This window comes from Ammospiza caudacuta, chromosome 4 (genome assembly GCF_027887145.1).
Source record: "Ammospiza caudacuta isolate bAmmCau1 chromosome 4, bAmmCau1.pri, whole genome shotgun sequence".
Taxonomy (NCBI): Eukaryota; Metazoa; Chordata; class Aves; order Passeriformes; family Passerellidae; genus Ammospiza; species Ammospiza caudacuta.
In genome coordinates, this window is record NC_080596.1 from 67,361,916 (window position 1) to 67,376,912 (window position 14,997).

The following is a 14,997-nucleotide window of genomic DNA, read 5'->3' on the forward strand; positions in this document are numbered from 1 at the left end:
GCATTTTTTTCTCACGTACTGTGTATCTAAGATAGTAGATTGAATTTGGTCTTTAAAGGCTGTGTTATTCTCGTTAAATGGCTCTAAACGGAATGCTGTAAAGTCCTGCAGGTTTGGACAGGACAAAGCACAGGCTTTACTGCCATTCAGTGGCTTGATGGAAACATCAGCAGCAAAAGTGGTTTTTTTTGGTAAAGATTTTAAGCACAATGAAATCACGGTTGAATCTTTGTGAAGAGTTAGTTCTCCTGGCTTCAGTTGTGTGAGATCAGATTTGAGACTCCTCCTTTTCTCGTTTTGTCGATGTTTTGAGAGTGCTGTGGTACACCCGAACCTGAACTTCAGGCAGTTCTCCTCAGGTGCGTGCCCTGGCCGTGCGATAAGGGCAAGTTTAACAAAGTCCAAGGTTTTGCCCTGTAGCTAAAACATCTTATTTTCACCTTGTGCCTTTCCCGGGTCCGGCCCAGCCGGTCTGGATCGGAGGGGTTCCGGGACACGCCAGGCGGCGCGGGGGTGCCGGCGCTCCGCGGGTCCCGGCGCGGGCTGCCGGGGAGCCAGGCGGGACCCCGCACCCCGACAGGAGTGCCCCGGAGCCCGGCCATGCAGGCACCTGCGGCTGCCGCCGGTCCGGCCCTGTCCCGTCCCGTCCTCTCCGGTCCGGTCCCGTCCGGGCCGCGCCGTCCGGGCAGCGGGACCGTGGCCGCGCGCCGCAGCCGCCCCCTCCCCGGTGACGTCACCGCGCGGTGACGTGTCGCCCGGCGGCGCGGGGACCGCCGGAAGCGGCGGGAGGCGGCGCGGCGCGGAGCGGAGCGGGTTGGTGCCGCCGGAGCGGCAGCGGCGCAGCGCGGAGCTCCAGCCCTGCGTTCCCTCCTTCCGTCCTTGTGTTCCTGCCTTCGCTCCGCGGCAACGCCGGTACCGATGAGCGGGCTCCGAGCGCCCGGCGTGCGGCCGGTGCCGACCTGCCTGCTCCTGCTGGGGCTGCTCCTGCCCGCCGCCGCCGCGGGCGCGGGGTGCGAGCTGGAGGCTGCGGACGGCGGCGGCGGCCGGCGGGGAGGACGGTGCGGCGCGGCCGGCTCTGCGGCGGAGCCGGTGACAGGTAACGGCCCCCGCGCGTCCCGCCGGCGGGCGGCTCTCGGCACAGGGGTGGGACGCCGCTCTCCCGGGCGCCTCCGAGCAGCCTCCCGCCGCCGCGGGGCCGGGCGCGGTGCGGCTCTGCAGAGGGCGCCGGGCCGGTCTGCAGGGGGTCCGGCGGCGGCGGCACTGCGGTACTGCCCGGCGCGGCCCTTCCCGGGAAGCAGCCCGCCGCAGGATGTGTGCAGGATCCTGTTGAACAGCGATATTGTTGAGATCCGGAGCCGCCGCTTCCGTGTCGGCTCCCGCGGTGCCGCCCGTGCCGGTGTCCGGGGCGCCGCCAGCCGCGGCCGAGCGCGCCCGCCCCGGCGCCGCACCCCGCACGGCCCGGAGCCGGCACGGGCAGCGCGCCGGTCCCGCTGTGTCGCTGCTCGGCTCCTGCAAGGCACAGTGGCCATCCCTGCCCCCAGGGCGGTTTAGTTCTCAGAGAAAGGGGAAGCATTCCAGCCTTCGCTTAATTCTTTAAAGAAAAGTCACATTACCGTACTTAGGGCAGTTGGGAATGCCTGCAATTAAACCAGCGGTTCTGCTGAAACATTTGAAATCTAATTTCGGCAGGCTTTGATGGCTCTGAATTGCTTATACGTATTCTGAATCTATCTTGTAACGACCAGGAGGAAGCTTTACTGCCTCTACACAGTTCACTTAGAAAAATGGCATTTGTACGTTAGGAAATTCTCGGAAACATTTAGAAGTTTGTCCAGTCTCATAATGTGCTTTTCCAAAAGCTCTGTAATTGAAAGGAAGAACTTGGAAGGTGGACGAAACAAGAAGAACCCATATCCCTTCAGAATCAAAGTAGTGTGCGTTTCTCAGAGAAAAACTTCTGATGTTGTTTGGAATATTATTGACACCCTGAACGGAAAGTGTTGAACTTCAGCTGATGACACACACCTAGTTTTCTTCTCTGCCCAACACCTTGAAGACATGAATTTTAGTTAGAATTAATGAAACTTCAGCAGCAGTCATGACATAACTCCAAGGTAGAGATGCAAGGCTACGTGATCTAGCAGGGGACGCGACATTCCTGCAGTGTGAATTGTCCAGACTGTTGGCTTGCAGGATGAACCAAAGGAAGCTGGAACATCCGCAGTCTGTGGAGCAGCAGTTGTACCTCCCAGGGGTGTTGTGGAAGTGCTGTATCAGAACAGCTCTTTCTGCTTTTTGATTGTCATTGATCTGGTTGTAGGTGGTGTTAAGTGGTTCTTACTATGAATACGGCTGATGCTGTCTACATTTTGTGCTTAATCAATTTTGATGTGTCAGTCTGTATGGAAAAAAACAAATGTTTTTAATGTTTTATGGACTGTAAAGGTACTGAGATGCCTATCAGTGGTGTTCTCTTCCACTTTGTAGTGACTGGTGAAGAAGAAATACAATTATTTGAGAAATCTAACATGCTCTAAGGGGATTTATTGTGTTACATGACAATATCGTCTGGAAAATACATATGCTTAAAAGCCATCTTACAAACTGTTTTAAATTTTAGGAGGTTTCAACATAGTTCTGTGTTCATCCACATGTAATAAATACATATTTCAATTTGTGATGGAGGTCGTTTGCCTATCTAACTAACTCTCAAATAGTTTTAAGTTATTTTTTGCAAAGCTGGAAGACCTCTTGAGCATTTGGAAAAAAACAGATGGCTTTTTCAGGGGGTGATTTTAGTTATATTATCTATCATTTTCCTAAAAGGCGAAAGTTCCAAATATGCTGCTGAGTTAGGAGAGAATATTAACACTTGTCTGGAGAACAACAGAACAAACTCTTAATTCACTAATCTTGACTGGTTGGAGAAGTACAATACAGAAGATAAAAAGCTGATGCACATAAAATGCTGTGCTAGGAAGAGGCTATGGGATGCTTAGATAGAGATGCTTGGGAAGCAGAGCTGTAGGAAATAATTCAGGACTTCTAGTCACAAATTGGTCCGAATGAGAAACATGCAGCTGGCAAAAGTAGATGACATCCTTGGATATGTTGATTGAATTTAAAGTACAGAAGGTTTTTTTCTTTTTTTTTTTTTCTTTTTCCTTTTTGATTGCACTTTTGTGTCTAGGTTTGAGTATTAAATCATGTGGCTTGAGAGGTTGAGAACCTATGAATGTATTTTTTTTCATTAGAGTATTGGATTATTTTGATGTGGTGGAAAAAGCTGTGGTATGGATATGTAAGAAATGGTTCACGGAAGCACTGCGAGTTTTTTAAAGCTTTTTTTTCTGTGTTTTTTTTTTTAACTTTCTTGTAATTGGGGTGTAGGTTAAGAGGAAGTAAATTTTTGTGGGTGTGATTTAGATTAAATATAGGCTGGAAAGTTTTTACCTATAACAGTCAAATTGTGTAGATTGTTAAACAGGTTCCCAGTATCAGAGGTTTTTATTAGCTTAGAGAGGAAGCTGGCAAAGATAATCTAGATGTTTGACAGAAAAGGGATGTGTAGTGATGAGTTTTAGGACTGAGGGAGAGCTTATGATTCTATTTTTGCCATATTTTATCAGATATTCAGGTATTTACTTAAGTGAGTATATAGATTATCATTACTGTTGTCTTTCCTGTGTGTGTGTGCCTTTTTAACAGTATTTTTAAATGACAGCTGAATATGTAGTGTGACTTGACTGTGCCTGAAGGTATTTAGTCATGATTATGAAAATTGGACCAACAGAACTGTCTCCCTTGGAGGGAACACCATGAGGCTGTTTGCTATTCACTCCAGCTCTGCTTGTTCATTGCTTAATTTGGTAGAAGGTTTTCAGGAACTTTCTGTTCTAAGCTTGAAGATAGCACTGGCTTTCCACATTTTTATATTCACCCAATTTTAAGTTGCTTTGTAATTCTGGATTATTTTCATGTTTAAATTTAATTCCATGATCATGGATTAGCTTGACTGCCTTTGGGTGCGACAGAGATCCTATACCTGTATTTGGCTAATAAATTTCTCTCTAATTATGTCTCACAATATTTGAGACCAGTTTTAACTACAGCACTGCATTGAAGCAATAATAGGCAACGTAATGTAACCTGTTTTTTTTTTTTAGTAATTCAAAGATTTTTCTTTAATTACATTTCTATTCTGGAACTTAGCCATCATATTAACACTCTGAGCTCTTCAAATTAATCAGGCTTTGGCATTTGAGAAGTGAAGGTTTCTGGAAAATGTGGTTTTAGCTGCAACTCTAGAGTTGGCTTAAGCTGTTCTAGTGTGGGTGGCTGTTTAAGTGGGGCTTTTTTCTCTGGATTGACCCCAGCTGGTCATGCAGGCAAGAGTTCCCAGAAGAGAGCTGGTAGGAGTAGTCATGCTCATCCCACTGCTGGAAACCCAGCGGGAGGGAAGGACTTGTACAGTCCCTCTCTGCTCTGTTACCACCTGACTCGCCCTGATGTTGTGATGAGCACTGTCTGTGGCTTTGGCCTGCAGGAATGTGACAAGAACCACAGGCAAGAGGTAAAACCATGAGTTGTTATCAGACTGTTTCCTAACTTACTTTAAGCCTAGCACCAGTGCAAAGGAGAGGGAGACCATGGTGTCAGGAGAGGGGAACAAGGATGGTCTGCTTCCTGTGATGGCACCTAGTCTGAACAGAGCTGTTCATAGAGTTTTATCACTAAGGTGGCTGTGAAACTCCATCAGTGACCTTTTTGGGGCTTGAATAATGCTTTTGGAATTTGGTGGTTGTGTGTGAGACTTCATTGTATGGTGAGCTAATACCAAGAGGACGGTGAATTCAGGCACACGGTGAAATGCTTTTGCATGACTAGTTTGGCATGCACTTGTCCTACAAGTTTGAGAGCTATGAGATTTCCATTGCTTTCTTAGTAAATTGCTAGTAGATTTCTCTAGCTATGGAGACTCAGCACTACAGGTTTGGGGTTTTTTTTGTTGTGTTTTTTTTTTTTCCATTTCTTCAGTTTGCCTCTAGAAAAGCTCCTTGTAATCTGTTTTTACTATTTCTGGTGGGAGGACTAATTTCACGTCCTGTCTCTAAAGGGTGTTGACTTCAAGCTACTATTTACTTTTTGATAGCATCTCAATGCTGTCATTTGTCTTTGAAATAGAATGAGTTTCTCAGTTAAATTAAGTTTTTAATTTCTTAGCATGTTTTTTTATTTTTAGTGATGAAGAATAGAAGAAACTCAGGAGAGAGCTGTGTTTTGATAGCTCACTCAGCAGTTGCATTGTCATAACTGTGAGATACAGTTAAAAAAGCTGTGAGTGACTGGATTTGTAGACAGTTTTGAAACAAATATTAATAATTAATAAACAATTAACCAGGAAAAATCCTGGTCTTTATGTAGCTTAGTGACATTGGATTCGCACTCAGAGATTAGACAGCAAGCACTTGTAACTTCCTTTGCCCTTAGCTGAGTTTTTTTGCCTTACAGCCTTCCAGTGTTTTGATTGTAACTCTTCAGTGCTTCTGCCAGTGTGTTCTGCACCTTCTGGTGTCCTGTGAGGATTTTCCTTCACCTCTTCTGAGGATTCATTCTGAGTGTTTTCATTTAGACAGGTTATTTAGCTGGTATTTTTTTCCTGTGTTAGAGTAGTAGCATGTAGCAGACCCTTTCTTAATACCCCCAGTGTTGCTCCCTGGAATGCTGGAGCTCTGTCATCTCTCCAGCAGCAGGATTTTGTGCTGCCCTTTCAGCTGTGAGCTTTCTGAAGACAGCTCTGCTTTTCTGAGGAGCTCCTACCCGATTCTGCAAAGCTGGGCCCACGCAGCCTGGGCATGACTCATTTTCTTCTGCCTGACTCCAGGGATGCTGATCTGTCAGAGCTGCCGTGTATTTGTCAAAAGGGGACTGTGCCCAGTGACAGGAGCAGTTATCTTGATAAGATTTCCTATGATGATGCTACAACTGTGAAAATCACCTAAAAATACTGGGGTTTTTTAGCATTTGTATGAAGAAAGCAGTTTGATAGTCTTCTAATTGATTTTTAGGTAGTGTTCTCTAGCTTGGACATCTTTACATCTTTTTTGTGTTTAGTGTTCATTCTCAATCAATAGGAAGAAGAATGCATAGTAAAGAGCTGTGATGTGAGGAAGCTAAGAAAATTACTAGTGTTTTTTTTATTTTTTTTTTTTTAAATATTAGTGCATGGTCAAAGACTCTTCAAAAGTTAAAAGTTTATTATTTTACATAAGTGCTGACTAATTTACTGCAGAAATCCTGATATATGAGAAGACTTCTTTGGGATTAGTCTGTTACAACCTGTCTGTGAAACTGGCTTTTTGAAATACAGAAACTTGAGATATTTATCTTGACCACATAGGGAATGTGTAAAAAATTAATAAACACACAGTTTGTTGTTCTAAAAGAAGCATATACCCTTTTTTAGAAACCAAGGTAAGTTTCAAGTTATTACATAAGTTAGTGTTATTCTGCCTTTGGTTACTACTAAGTAGTGCCAGTTCCTATGGAAACTGCATATCTGAAAGAGGAGGGGTGAATAAAATTATCATGTGTTGTTAGAATTTAGAATCAGCACAAACAGAATGTGATGATTGTCAGAAAATTTTCCCTTGTTCACTTGATTTCTCTGAGCAATTCAAACTTAACTGAAGAGAGTTTATTTATACCTTTCCTCCCCCTGCCCCTTTATTCTGGATCTTGCTCATTTTCCTTCAAATCCAAAAAATCCCTGGCATTTTTCAGAGACCTGGTAGAGGCAGGCATCTTTAAATCTGTATAATGAGATGTAGAATTTTAACTAAAATTCATCTTGGAAATCAAAGATAATGTGCTTGTCAGTACAATTCAGAATGAAGAGCTCACAGCACTCAGAACTGTTGACTCATTCATTTCAACAGAATTCAAATTAAGAGGCAAGAGCCACTGACCTTTTTGATCTCATTCCTGCGGTGTCTGGCCAAGGTTTTTATATCAGGAGATTTTCTCTCCATGCAGGCAGTGTTCTGTTCCTGCAGGTGAATCTTCAGTGATTCCTAGATGTTGAGATGGGAAGGGAACCATCACTGAGTTACTGCAGCTGGTACTGCAAACCACAAGCAGCACCACAGAAACTTGTAAATTGGAATTGTTGTTGAGGCAACAACTGGAATTGTTGCTGGATTGTGTTAAGATTAACTTCTGCAGTAACTCAGAATTTATAGGAATGCAAAGATAGCTTAGATCCTTTTCCTCTAGGCAACAGTTTCTGTTTCCTACCTTTTCTTATGCATCATAAATAATTTAAAAACTGTCAGCAGCCCAGCCTTCTGGTACTGTCTCCAGCTAAAATTTTAATACCTGATTTATTTTTTGTGTGTGCTGTGTTTCTGTAGTTAATGTTCATTTCTAAGAAATTGTCACGTCCTCAGCCTCTAGAACTGAGTAGTTTACTAAAAACAGTAGGTTACCTTAACCTATTTAAAGCTGTGTTTAAAAGCAAACAAACCCAAACAAACCTTCTGATAGAGTATTCATTTAAGCAAGGTTGTCTTGAATAAAAATTTGCTTAAAATGTTTTGGTTTTCTAGGCTCTGTGTACTTTCTCCTTAAAAGGGGAAACTTTGTGAAAGTGTGGTCTGAATGCTCCTTCTCACTTTGTAGTTTAGAGTAAAGGAAGGGGTTAATTGTATGCAGTTATTAAACAAGTGTTACAGAGATAAAGAAACAGTTTTTCTCAGTTCCATCTAGTGGCTCTGTGAACTGAATTACTTAAATTCAGTTTCCTGCCAGTTAAATATGTTATTTAGAAAATAAATTTTCACACAAATGTTATTTTATTTTTAATAGTAAATAACTTCTTGTGGCTCCCCTGGATATTTGTCAAGAATATCTCCTGAATGGTGTGTTTTTTGTTTTTAAAATTTGTTTTTGTTTTGATTTGTTTTGTTTGATTGGTTTTTTTTTGATTATATGTAGCCTTGACAAATGAGTGAATGGCTCAATAAGTGATTATTTTTAAGATATACTCAGTTTTCATACAGAAGTATGTTCAGTGAGCTTTGGTGGGGAAATACAAGCTTTGACTAATAACTTTTGTCAGTCTGAATTTTCTTTTGTCCGAGCCACAGGCTTTACTTGAAATGCATTCCTCCCTCCTGCCCTCACTAGATGCATTAAGTAGATGAGTCTTCTATTTTTGTGCTTAGATCTAAAGCATACAAAAAGAATATTTTCTCTGTAGTTGTCTGGAAATGACAAGCTTGATTAGTTTTTCCTCATTTTGAAGTGTTACACAGTATTTTCATTTGAAGGACAACAAATAAGAAGTACTATACTGTTAACAAATAAAAATCCTATGCAAATCAGGTGTTCTGTGATGATTTTTAAGCAGATATGAAAGGTAGTTATTCTGAGTAGGAGTCTCCCTTCTAGCATAGTTTTAATTCTAGATTGCTATATATAGAAGGTTGCAAGGTAACTTCTTGCTGTAACATTGTATGTCTATATGAAAATACTGCTGGCTTCAGTTGTTTTCATTGCTTGAAGTATTAAAAATTGTTTTGAAGTGAAAATGAAATTGCCTTTTTTTTACTGCCAAGTACTTTTCACTGTTTTGCTAAATATGAAATTTAGATTATATAATATCATATAGTTCCAAAATTTATATTGTTAAGTGTCAGGAAGGAAAAATATATCCTTTCCTACTGGTAGATCTTAGTTGCAAATGAAATGTATAGAGACAGTTCTGTTTTTCCCAGAGTGTATTTTTAGTTTTTATTTGAAAAGCTTAACTTTGCCAGTATTTTTGTGGAACCTGGCTGCCTCAGTCTCTTATTGATACCTGGTTCATGTTCCCTGAATATATTTACTGAAACTATCTGTGCTGTAGAAGGTATTCTAGTTACTTTGGAAGCAGCACACCAAAATGTCAGTCTAAAACACAGATAAGAGCCGCTGAAAAGGATTCCATTGACTTGAGTGTATGAGTGTATTCATTGGGATTGCACTCCAAGACTGCATTTAAAGTAAAAGAGATGTTTTGGTTTTGGTCCTGTGAAGCTCCACTGCTGCCGACTGGTTTCAGAGTGGCCGTGCTGGGGGCCTGGAGCTGTGCTGCTGTAGGGGATGTTGGTTGGCCGTGTGACTGCTTTACCTTGCCCTAGAAATGGGCTCTTTCTGCAGGAGGGGCTGCTCCTCCTGTGTGCTCGCTGCTTTCTCTCCCTCCCTGCCTGTTCTGGGTGTTCTCACTGCTCACTTGTCCTGTCTGCAGGTGTCTGCTTGGGGGAATCGATTGAGCTCAAAGCTGGGGTTTCTCATCAGGATCAGGTCCTTGCTTCAGTTCAGTGCACAGCTGCACAACAGCATCTTGTGAGGAGATGAAAGTGTTGGGGGAAGTTATTATTAGCCATTTTAGTGGAAGCCTGCACATGCCAAGTAAATAGCAATTGAGAAAGGTGGGTAAGGGAAACTGAACTTATAAAAAAACAACATTTTACCCAGATGTTACCAACTGTGGATCTGGAAAGTGTCATTCAAAATTGATAAGGAAGTACTTTGGCTTTCCATAGTATGTGGGGAGGCTTTTAGATTAGCAGTAGAGCTGTGATTTTAGTAGGGCTCCTTAAAGAGATCAGTTATTGTAGATGATAGTAACTTTGCTTGCAGAAAAATGGATGGTTTGGAATGAAACTTTTGTTTTGGGAGTTAATTTGTTTTGTGCCTGTTGAGTTATTGTAAGAGAGTTTGTATCTCAAAATTAAAATGGCTTGGCAGGGATAATTATTTACTTCTATTAAGTGAAACTGATGAAATGAGATTTTACTAATACAGGATAATAAGAACATGTCCCATTCTGATTTGGCTGTAGATGTTTGTAAGCTAAAATCCCCACCTATCAGAACTCTAAATGCATCCAGTTGACTACTTTACTTTTATAAAAGAATCCAAGTAAAACTAGTTTGTTTTGTTTATTAAGTAAACATCCTAAGAAACTGTGCATCTGTGATGTGTTATTCTTTTGTCTCTGAAGCACTCGGAAGTTTGTTTTATATTGCCTCATGTCTGTTTATAGTATCCCATGAACAGTAGTCAAGGCTTTAACTTCTCTTGATGTTGACAAGTGGTAAGAGTTCCTTATTCCAGCAGAGTGGGAGCTCTGTGTGCAGCCTGCTCTGTGATCAGGTTTCAGAAATCACAAAACAGCTGTGAACAATCCCAGGTGCTGTGTTGTCCTACTGGAAAAGAAAAGGATGCATCTTCACAGTACTAGACGGTTACAAACGGAGCATCAGAAATGGCTGGGAGTTTGGAGTGTAGTGGGGTGATGAACTGGGACTCAATCTAAGCTGCTGTTGCTTGCACAGGTCTCTGAAAGTATTTCATGATGCTGTGTGACATGGTAGTGCTGACATGCAACGGAGGGGTGCAGGGAGGGAAAAGAGGAGGGAGCTGACTTTAATGAGTGCTTTTGTACCATTCAGTGTATTCTTAGAGTTGATTTAACTGATTAAATGGATCTCTGATTAGCTGTTTTACTTGAGATTTTTGGGAGTAATTGTGGATTGTTCTTTGGAAAAAGCCTGGGTGTTGGTCAGGAAGAAATACTACAAATTATGAATACTGAGAAATGGAATACTAATAATTGTCTCTTGAAAGGATATGTTAAACTAGAAAATACACAGAAACGCAGAGAATATTCTGAGTTAGAAGGGATCTGGAGGGATCATAGAGTCCCTGCCCCTAAGTAAATGACCCATACTGTGACTAAACCCACGTCCTTGGTGTGACTAGAGCCATGCTCTAACCAGCTGAGCTAAGATACTTGAATCAAGCTTGCCAGTGCTTTTATATACATATTTTTGTGTAAGATAATCTAGTAGACTCCTTGGTGTTAAAAGACCTGCCCTGTGGCCATTGTTCCTCAGAAGCTAAAGGCAGCTGCAATTGAGGCCTTCAGCATGTCTTCTTCCTCATGCTGAGCAGTTCAATTGTTGCTGGAATAATACACTGCAATTAGCTAAGCAAAGGTTGGATGAACACTGGGCTGGAAGCAAGGAAGGCCAAGAAGGTGGAGGGAGGGATGGATGGAAAAGCACTGTGATGGTCAAATGGGTTTCAAGTCTTAGGAGGGAGGTAGCAAGGGTGTGGTGGGCCTTTTTTGAAATAATGAGCACTATAAAGCAGGCAGCTGTAAGAAAACAGGTACATATTTTCATGCTGTGAGACCCGGAGGCATTAATTGTAAAATCAGCAGAATGTTTGAAAATAGAAATATCCCTGCCCTGCTTCCCAGTTTCCAGGGTGAAATGGGAGAACATGTCTGTATGAACAGGTACAGTTGAGCTAGCTCATTACAGTGGACTGTTTTGTTAAAGAAAAATGTGTTATTTGGGGGGAAAAATTGTTGTTGCTATCACCCTCTGTACTGCATCATTTGCTGCTAGATAGTTCTTGACAAGATTGAGTTGGGTGGACACCTTGGAGTAAGAGTGGCTATTTCATATGTTTTTGCTAATCTTCTGTGAAATTACAGGTATGATTGTGTTGTTTGAGACAAAACAATTTGACAGTATAGTTGCCATTTCCATGATTTTTCTTTTTGTGCAAATGTTTAAAGTGATTGCTAAAGTAGAAAGAATAAGGGTAGAGTACTTAGAGGAGAATGTCATAATGTTGCAGTAAGCTGCATCATAATTTAGTTGCTTAGGTTTTGGGAGGTGTAACTAATTTGGTCTTTTCAGTTTGAGGACCAGCAAAATTTTTGCTGGCATTGACTTTTAAAATTGATTTTACTGAACTGTGTTTCTGCTGTTGATTTGTATTGGTTCGCAGTCTCCTAACACTGAAATTTCTTTCCTGGCAGAAGTTAGCAAAATCACAATGACTTTTTTGGTTTTGATTTTCTTACTTAGTTCATACTTAGTTTTCTGTACTCAAAAGGCTGTCAGCAGCACATTAACATTTGTATAGAAGCCAAAGAACAAGACAGCATTGCCTTGTTGTCCAAATTATTGTTTTTATTCTTTTAATAGGAATGTAATAGTTGATTGTTCATTTGAATAGATGTTCTTTATGCTTTAGTAGAAATGTCTTAAGAAGTGCTTCTTCTGATAATTTGTTGTTTGCTACTGTGTTTTTAGGTTCTGTGAAGTGTTTGAGAAGACTTCAGGCAGAGAATAAGCATACCAACTGAATATACAGAGTTTTCAGAGTTCAGTAATAGTGTCACTGCTTAAAGACCACATATTGTGGCTTGCTGTCTTTGGTCTTTGGCCTTCAGGTCTGACTGTGAGTGGCGATTTTAGGCAGCTGTAAGGTTTTAGGTGATAGTGACGATTTTGCAGGTTAGTCAACTAATTTTTGAAGATTATTCATCCAAATTAGTTCAGAAAATGAGCATTTGCTCTGTAGTTACTACCAGGGCATTCTTATTTGTAGGATACTGAGGGAACATAACTAACTTCTCAGACTTTGTGGCCTCTTGTATTTTTTTTATTCAGTCCACCATGTGCCCTGCCCCCAAAGGTTTATGAAGGTTATTGGAAAGAGAAGAATTGTTTCACTGCTTCTTATATGATTGTGGATACTTGAAGTGAAACTGTCTGGTCTTGTGTGTGCTCTGGAAGCTGACTGTAGAAATGTTTCATGAATTATGTCTAGTTCAGTTTGCCTTCTTCAAAATTTTGTTGATGTACGCAACTAAAATGAAAAGTGGAACACTCTGCTGGTAACGAAGACTTGTTGCACGTAAAAATTAAGGGAAATATGATGTTTAAAAGAGGGAAAATTGTGTTTGCTTTTCCAGGTCTGTGCTGTAGTTAGAATAATCATAAAGGATAAGCTTAATTCTTTTAAGTTAATTGAAAATGTAGTAAGAGACTGGTTAGAAGCTGGAAAGGAGCGAGTATTTAACTATCAAGACAGACCTTGGCGAGTTTTGCATTCAGAATGTTGAGGAAGACTGACTTAAATATGAAATTCTTTGTTGCCTTTTGCACACAAATGAGAATTGGAAAAATCAGTGGTAAACCATTATGGAAAGCAACATGTTATGTCCTAGGATCAGCTCAGAGGCTGCCATTTATACTCCTGATTGGGTGTTTCAAAGCTCCTTTTGTTTGGCTAGGTAGTGAATTTGACCTCAGCACCTGACCACAGAACAGTTTGTATTGTGTGGAGCTAAAGCATATAAGGAATTTGCCTAAAGTATTCTGCTTAACCCCAGGTTGTTTGATACCTCATGGAGAGGATAGTTCTGAGTCTTTTCTTAGTGTTGGTGTGTGAGCTGGGTGTAAGTTAGAGACATAGTAAAGGGTGAGTTATGACATTGATGCTGCTGTCGGGTACAGATGCCAACATCAATAATGAAGTTCTCAGTGTATTGCAGTGCTGGGGCAAGGTAAATGCTGTTCTTATAGAGAGTTTTAAGTAGCCTGTAATATTTGCATGACTAATGAGCCATTGTCTTTGATGTGTTCACCTACTTTATGAAGTAGCCTCAGCTGATAGTCTTGGATATTTTGAAACTTGCTACTTCTTTGGCCTATCTCAAACTGCTGTTAAACAGAGAATACTTCAAAGTACAAGCTGAAGCTAGTTTGTTAAATAGGCAAAATCCCTTGATTTTACAGATTGTATTTTTCTGTTAGCAACTGAAATGGTTATGAGGTTTAATTGTAATGAAAGTAACTTCAATATTTCATTCCTAACCTAGAAGATTTTAAAGACAATAGGTATACCTAAATATCTGAATATGGGTTAAATACTTCCATCAGAAATGATACTTTATTTTTGTTATTTTTATACTTGTGTTATCATGCAAAGGGAGGCTTTCAGGCATCCTCCAGTTCTCTCTTGGTTGTTGTTCCTTTCAGAGGAAATAGGGAAATAATGATTTGCATTTGGCATGGCAGGCAGAAAGCTTTGTTTTTGCAATGCTGGGTGAAGCCTTGTGGTGGTTACTGGTGGGGTGCAGGGTGCAGGGCAGAGGAAAGCAGCCAGACCAGTAGCAGCTGCTGCTTCTCACACTGGAGATATCCAGCAGTGAGCCTGCTTCCTTCTTGGCTTTTCTGAGTGGCTGTTGCTCATGCCAAGGCTATTGTTGTTGTTGTCCTGGGCTTTGAGAATGCCACATCATTTGGGAGCTGGTGTTTCATACCATGCAAACTTCAAGATGTGGTTGGAAAAGCATATTTGCATTTACTATGCAGTTTCCTGCTTCACCTAGTCATATTATTTTAATTTGTTGTTTAACATCGTTGAGTTTGTAGGGCCCAGAGATGTTCAAGTGCATACCCACAATGTTACTGACCAGAATTTTTAGGCATAGGATTCATTTCAGGTCTTTTGAGGTGTCAGCATTTGGGCTCCTTCTGTAATAGACTAAAATTGTTTTGTTGTGAGATAGGAAATGCTGTTTGGGCATACGGACCTTGTCACTAAGTCTGCTCACTGTGTCAGATTTCTGTTGAGTGTGAAGATGACTCTTAGGTCAGAAACGGGTGAAAAAATATTGCTCATCTGGCTTTATGTGAGAACTGTTCTAAAAGCTTTATTCTGTTTAAGGATATATGTTTATATGTAAACAGAAATGTTTTTTGAGTCAGGGATTTTTGCCACATTTCTTTAATGTCTTTAAGTTTTTTGAATGCTACAGAACGAATAATTAATTTGATATTTATGTTTGCAATGCTTACTAAGTGCACTTAAGTTTTGTTTCCTCTGTTATTTAGTTTGAAAATGTTGCAGGATAAGGTTTCAGCCAATCAGTAATAGTACTTCAGAAGCTACAGTTAATGTTACTCAAGGAAAGGGAAGTGGTATTAACTCCTCCTCCTCATCTTTGATAGCCTTGTTAGCAATAATTTATTACTTTCAGGAGGTTTGAGCTTTCCTAGTAGATGGTTTATTTACTAGAGAAGATCAATGCTTGAATTCACGTCAGCTTTTGAACTGTTTTACAAACTTTATCTGACTTGC

At 41.1% G+C, this 14,997-nt stretch overlaps 1 protein-coding gene across 2 annotated transcripts in view; it reads left to right on the forward strand.

Moving 5' to 3' along the window:
- The first annotated feature begins 892 nt into the window (after positions 1 to 892).
- STIM2 (stromal interaction molecule 2) overlaps positions 893 to 14,997 on the forward strand; it is a 70,136-nt gene continuing 56,031 nt past the window's right edge. For both annotated transcript variants that reach the window (XM_058803016.1, XM_058803017.1), the window contains exon 1: positions 893 to 1,096. In XM_058803016.1, coding sequence (XP_058658999.1) covers positions 919 to 1,096 — 178 coding nt within the window. In that variant the 5' untranslated portion in view covers positions 893 to 918. The remainder of the gene's footprint in view (positions 1,097 to 14,997) is intronic.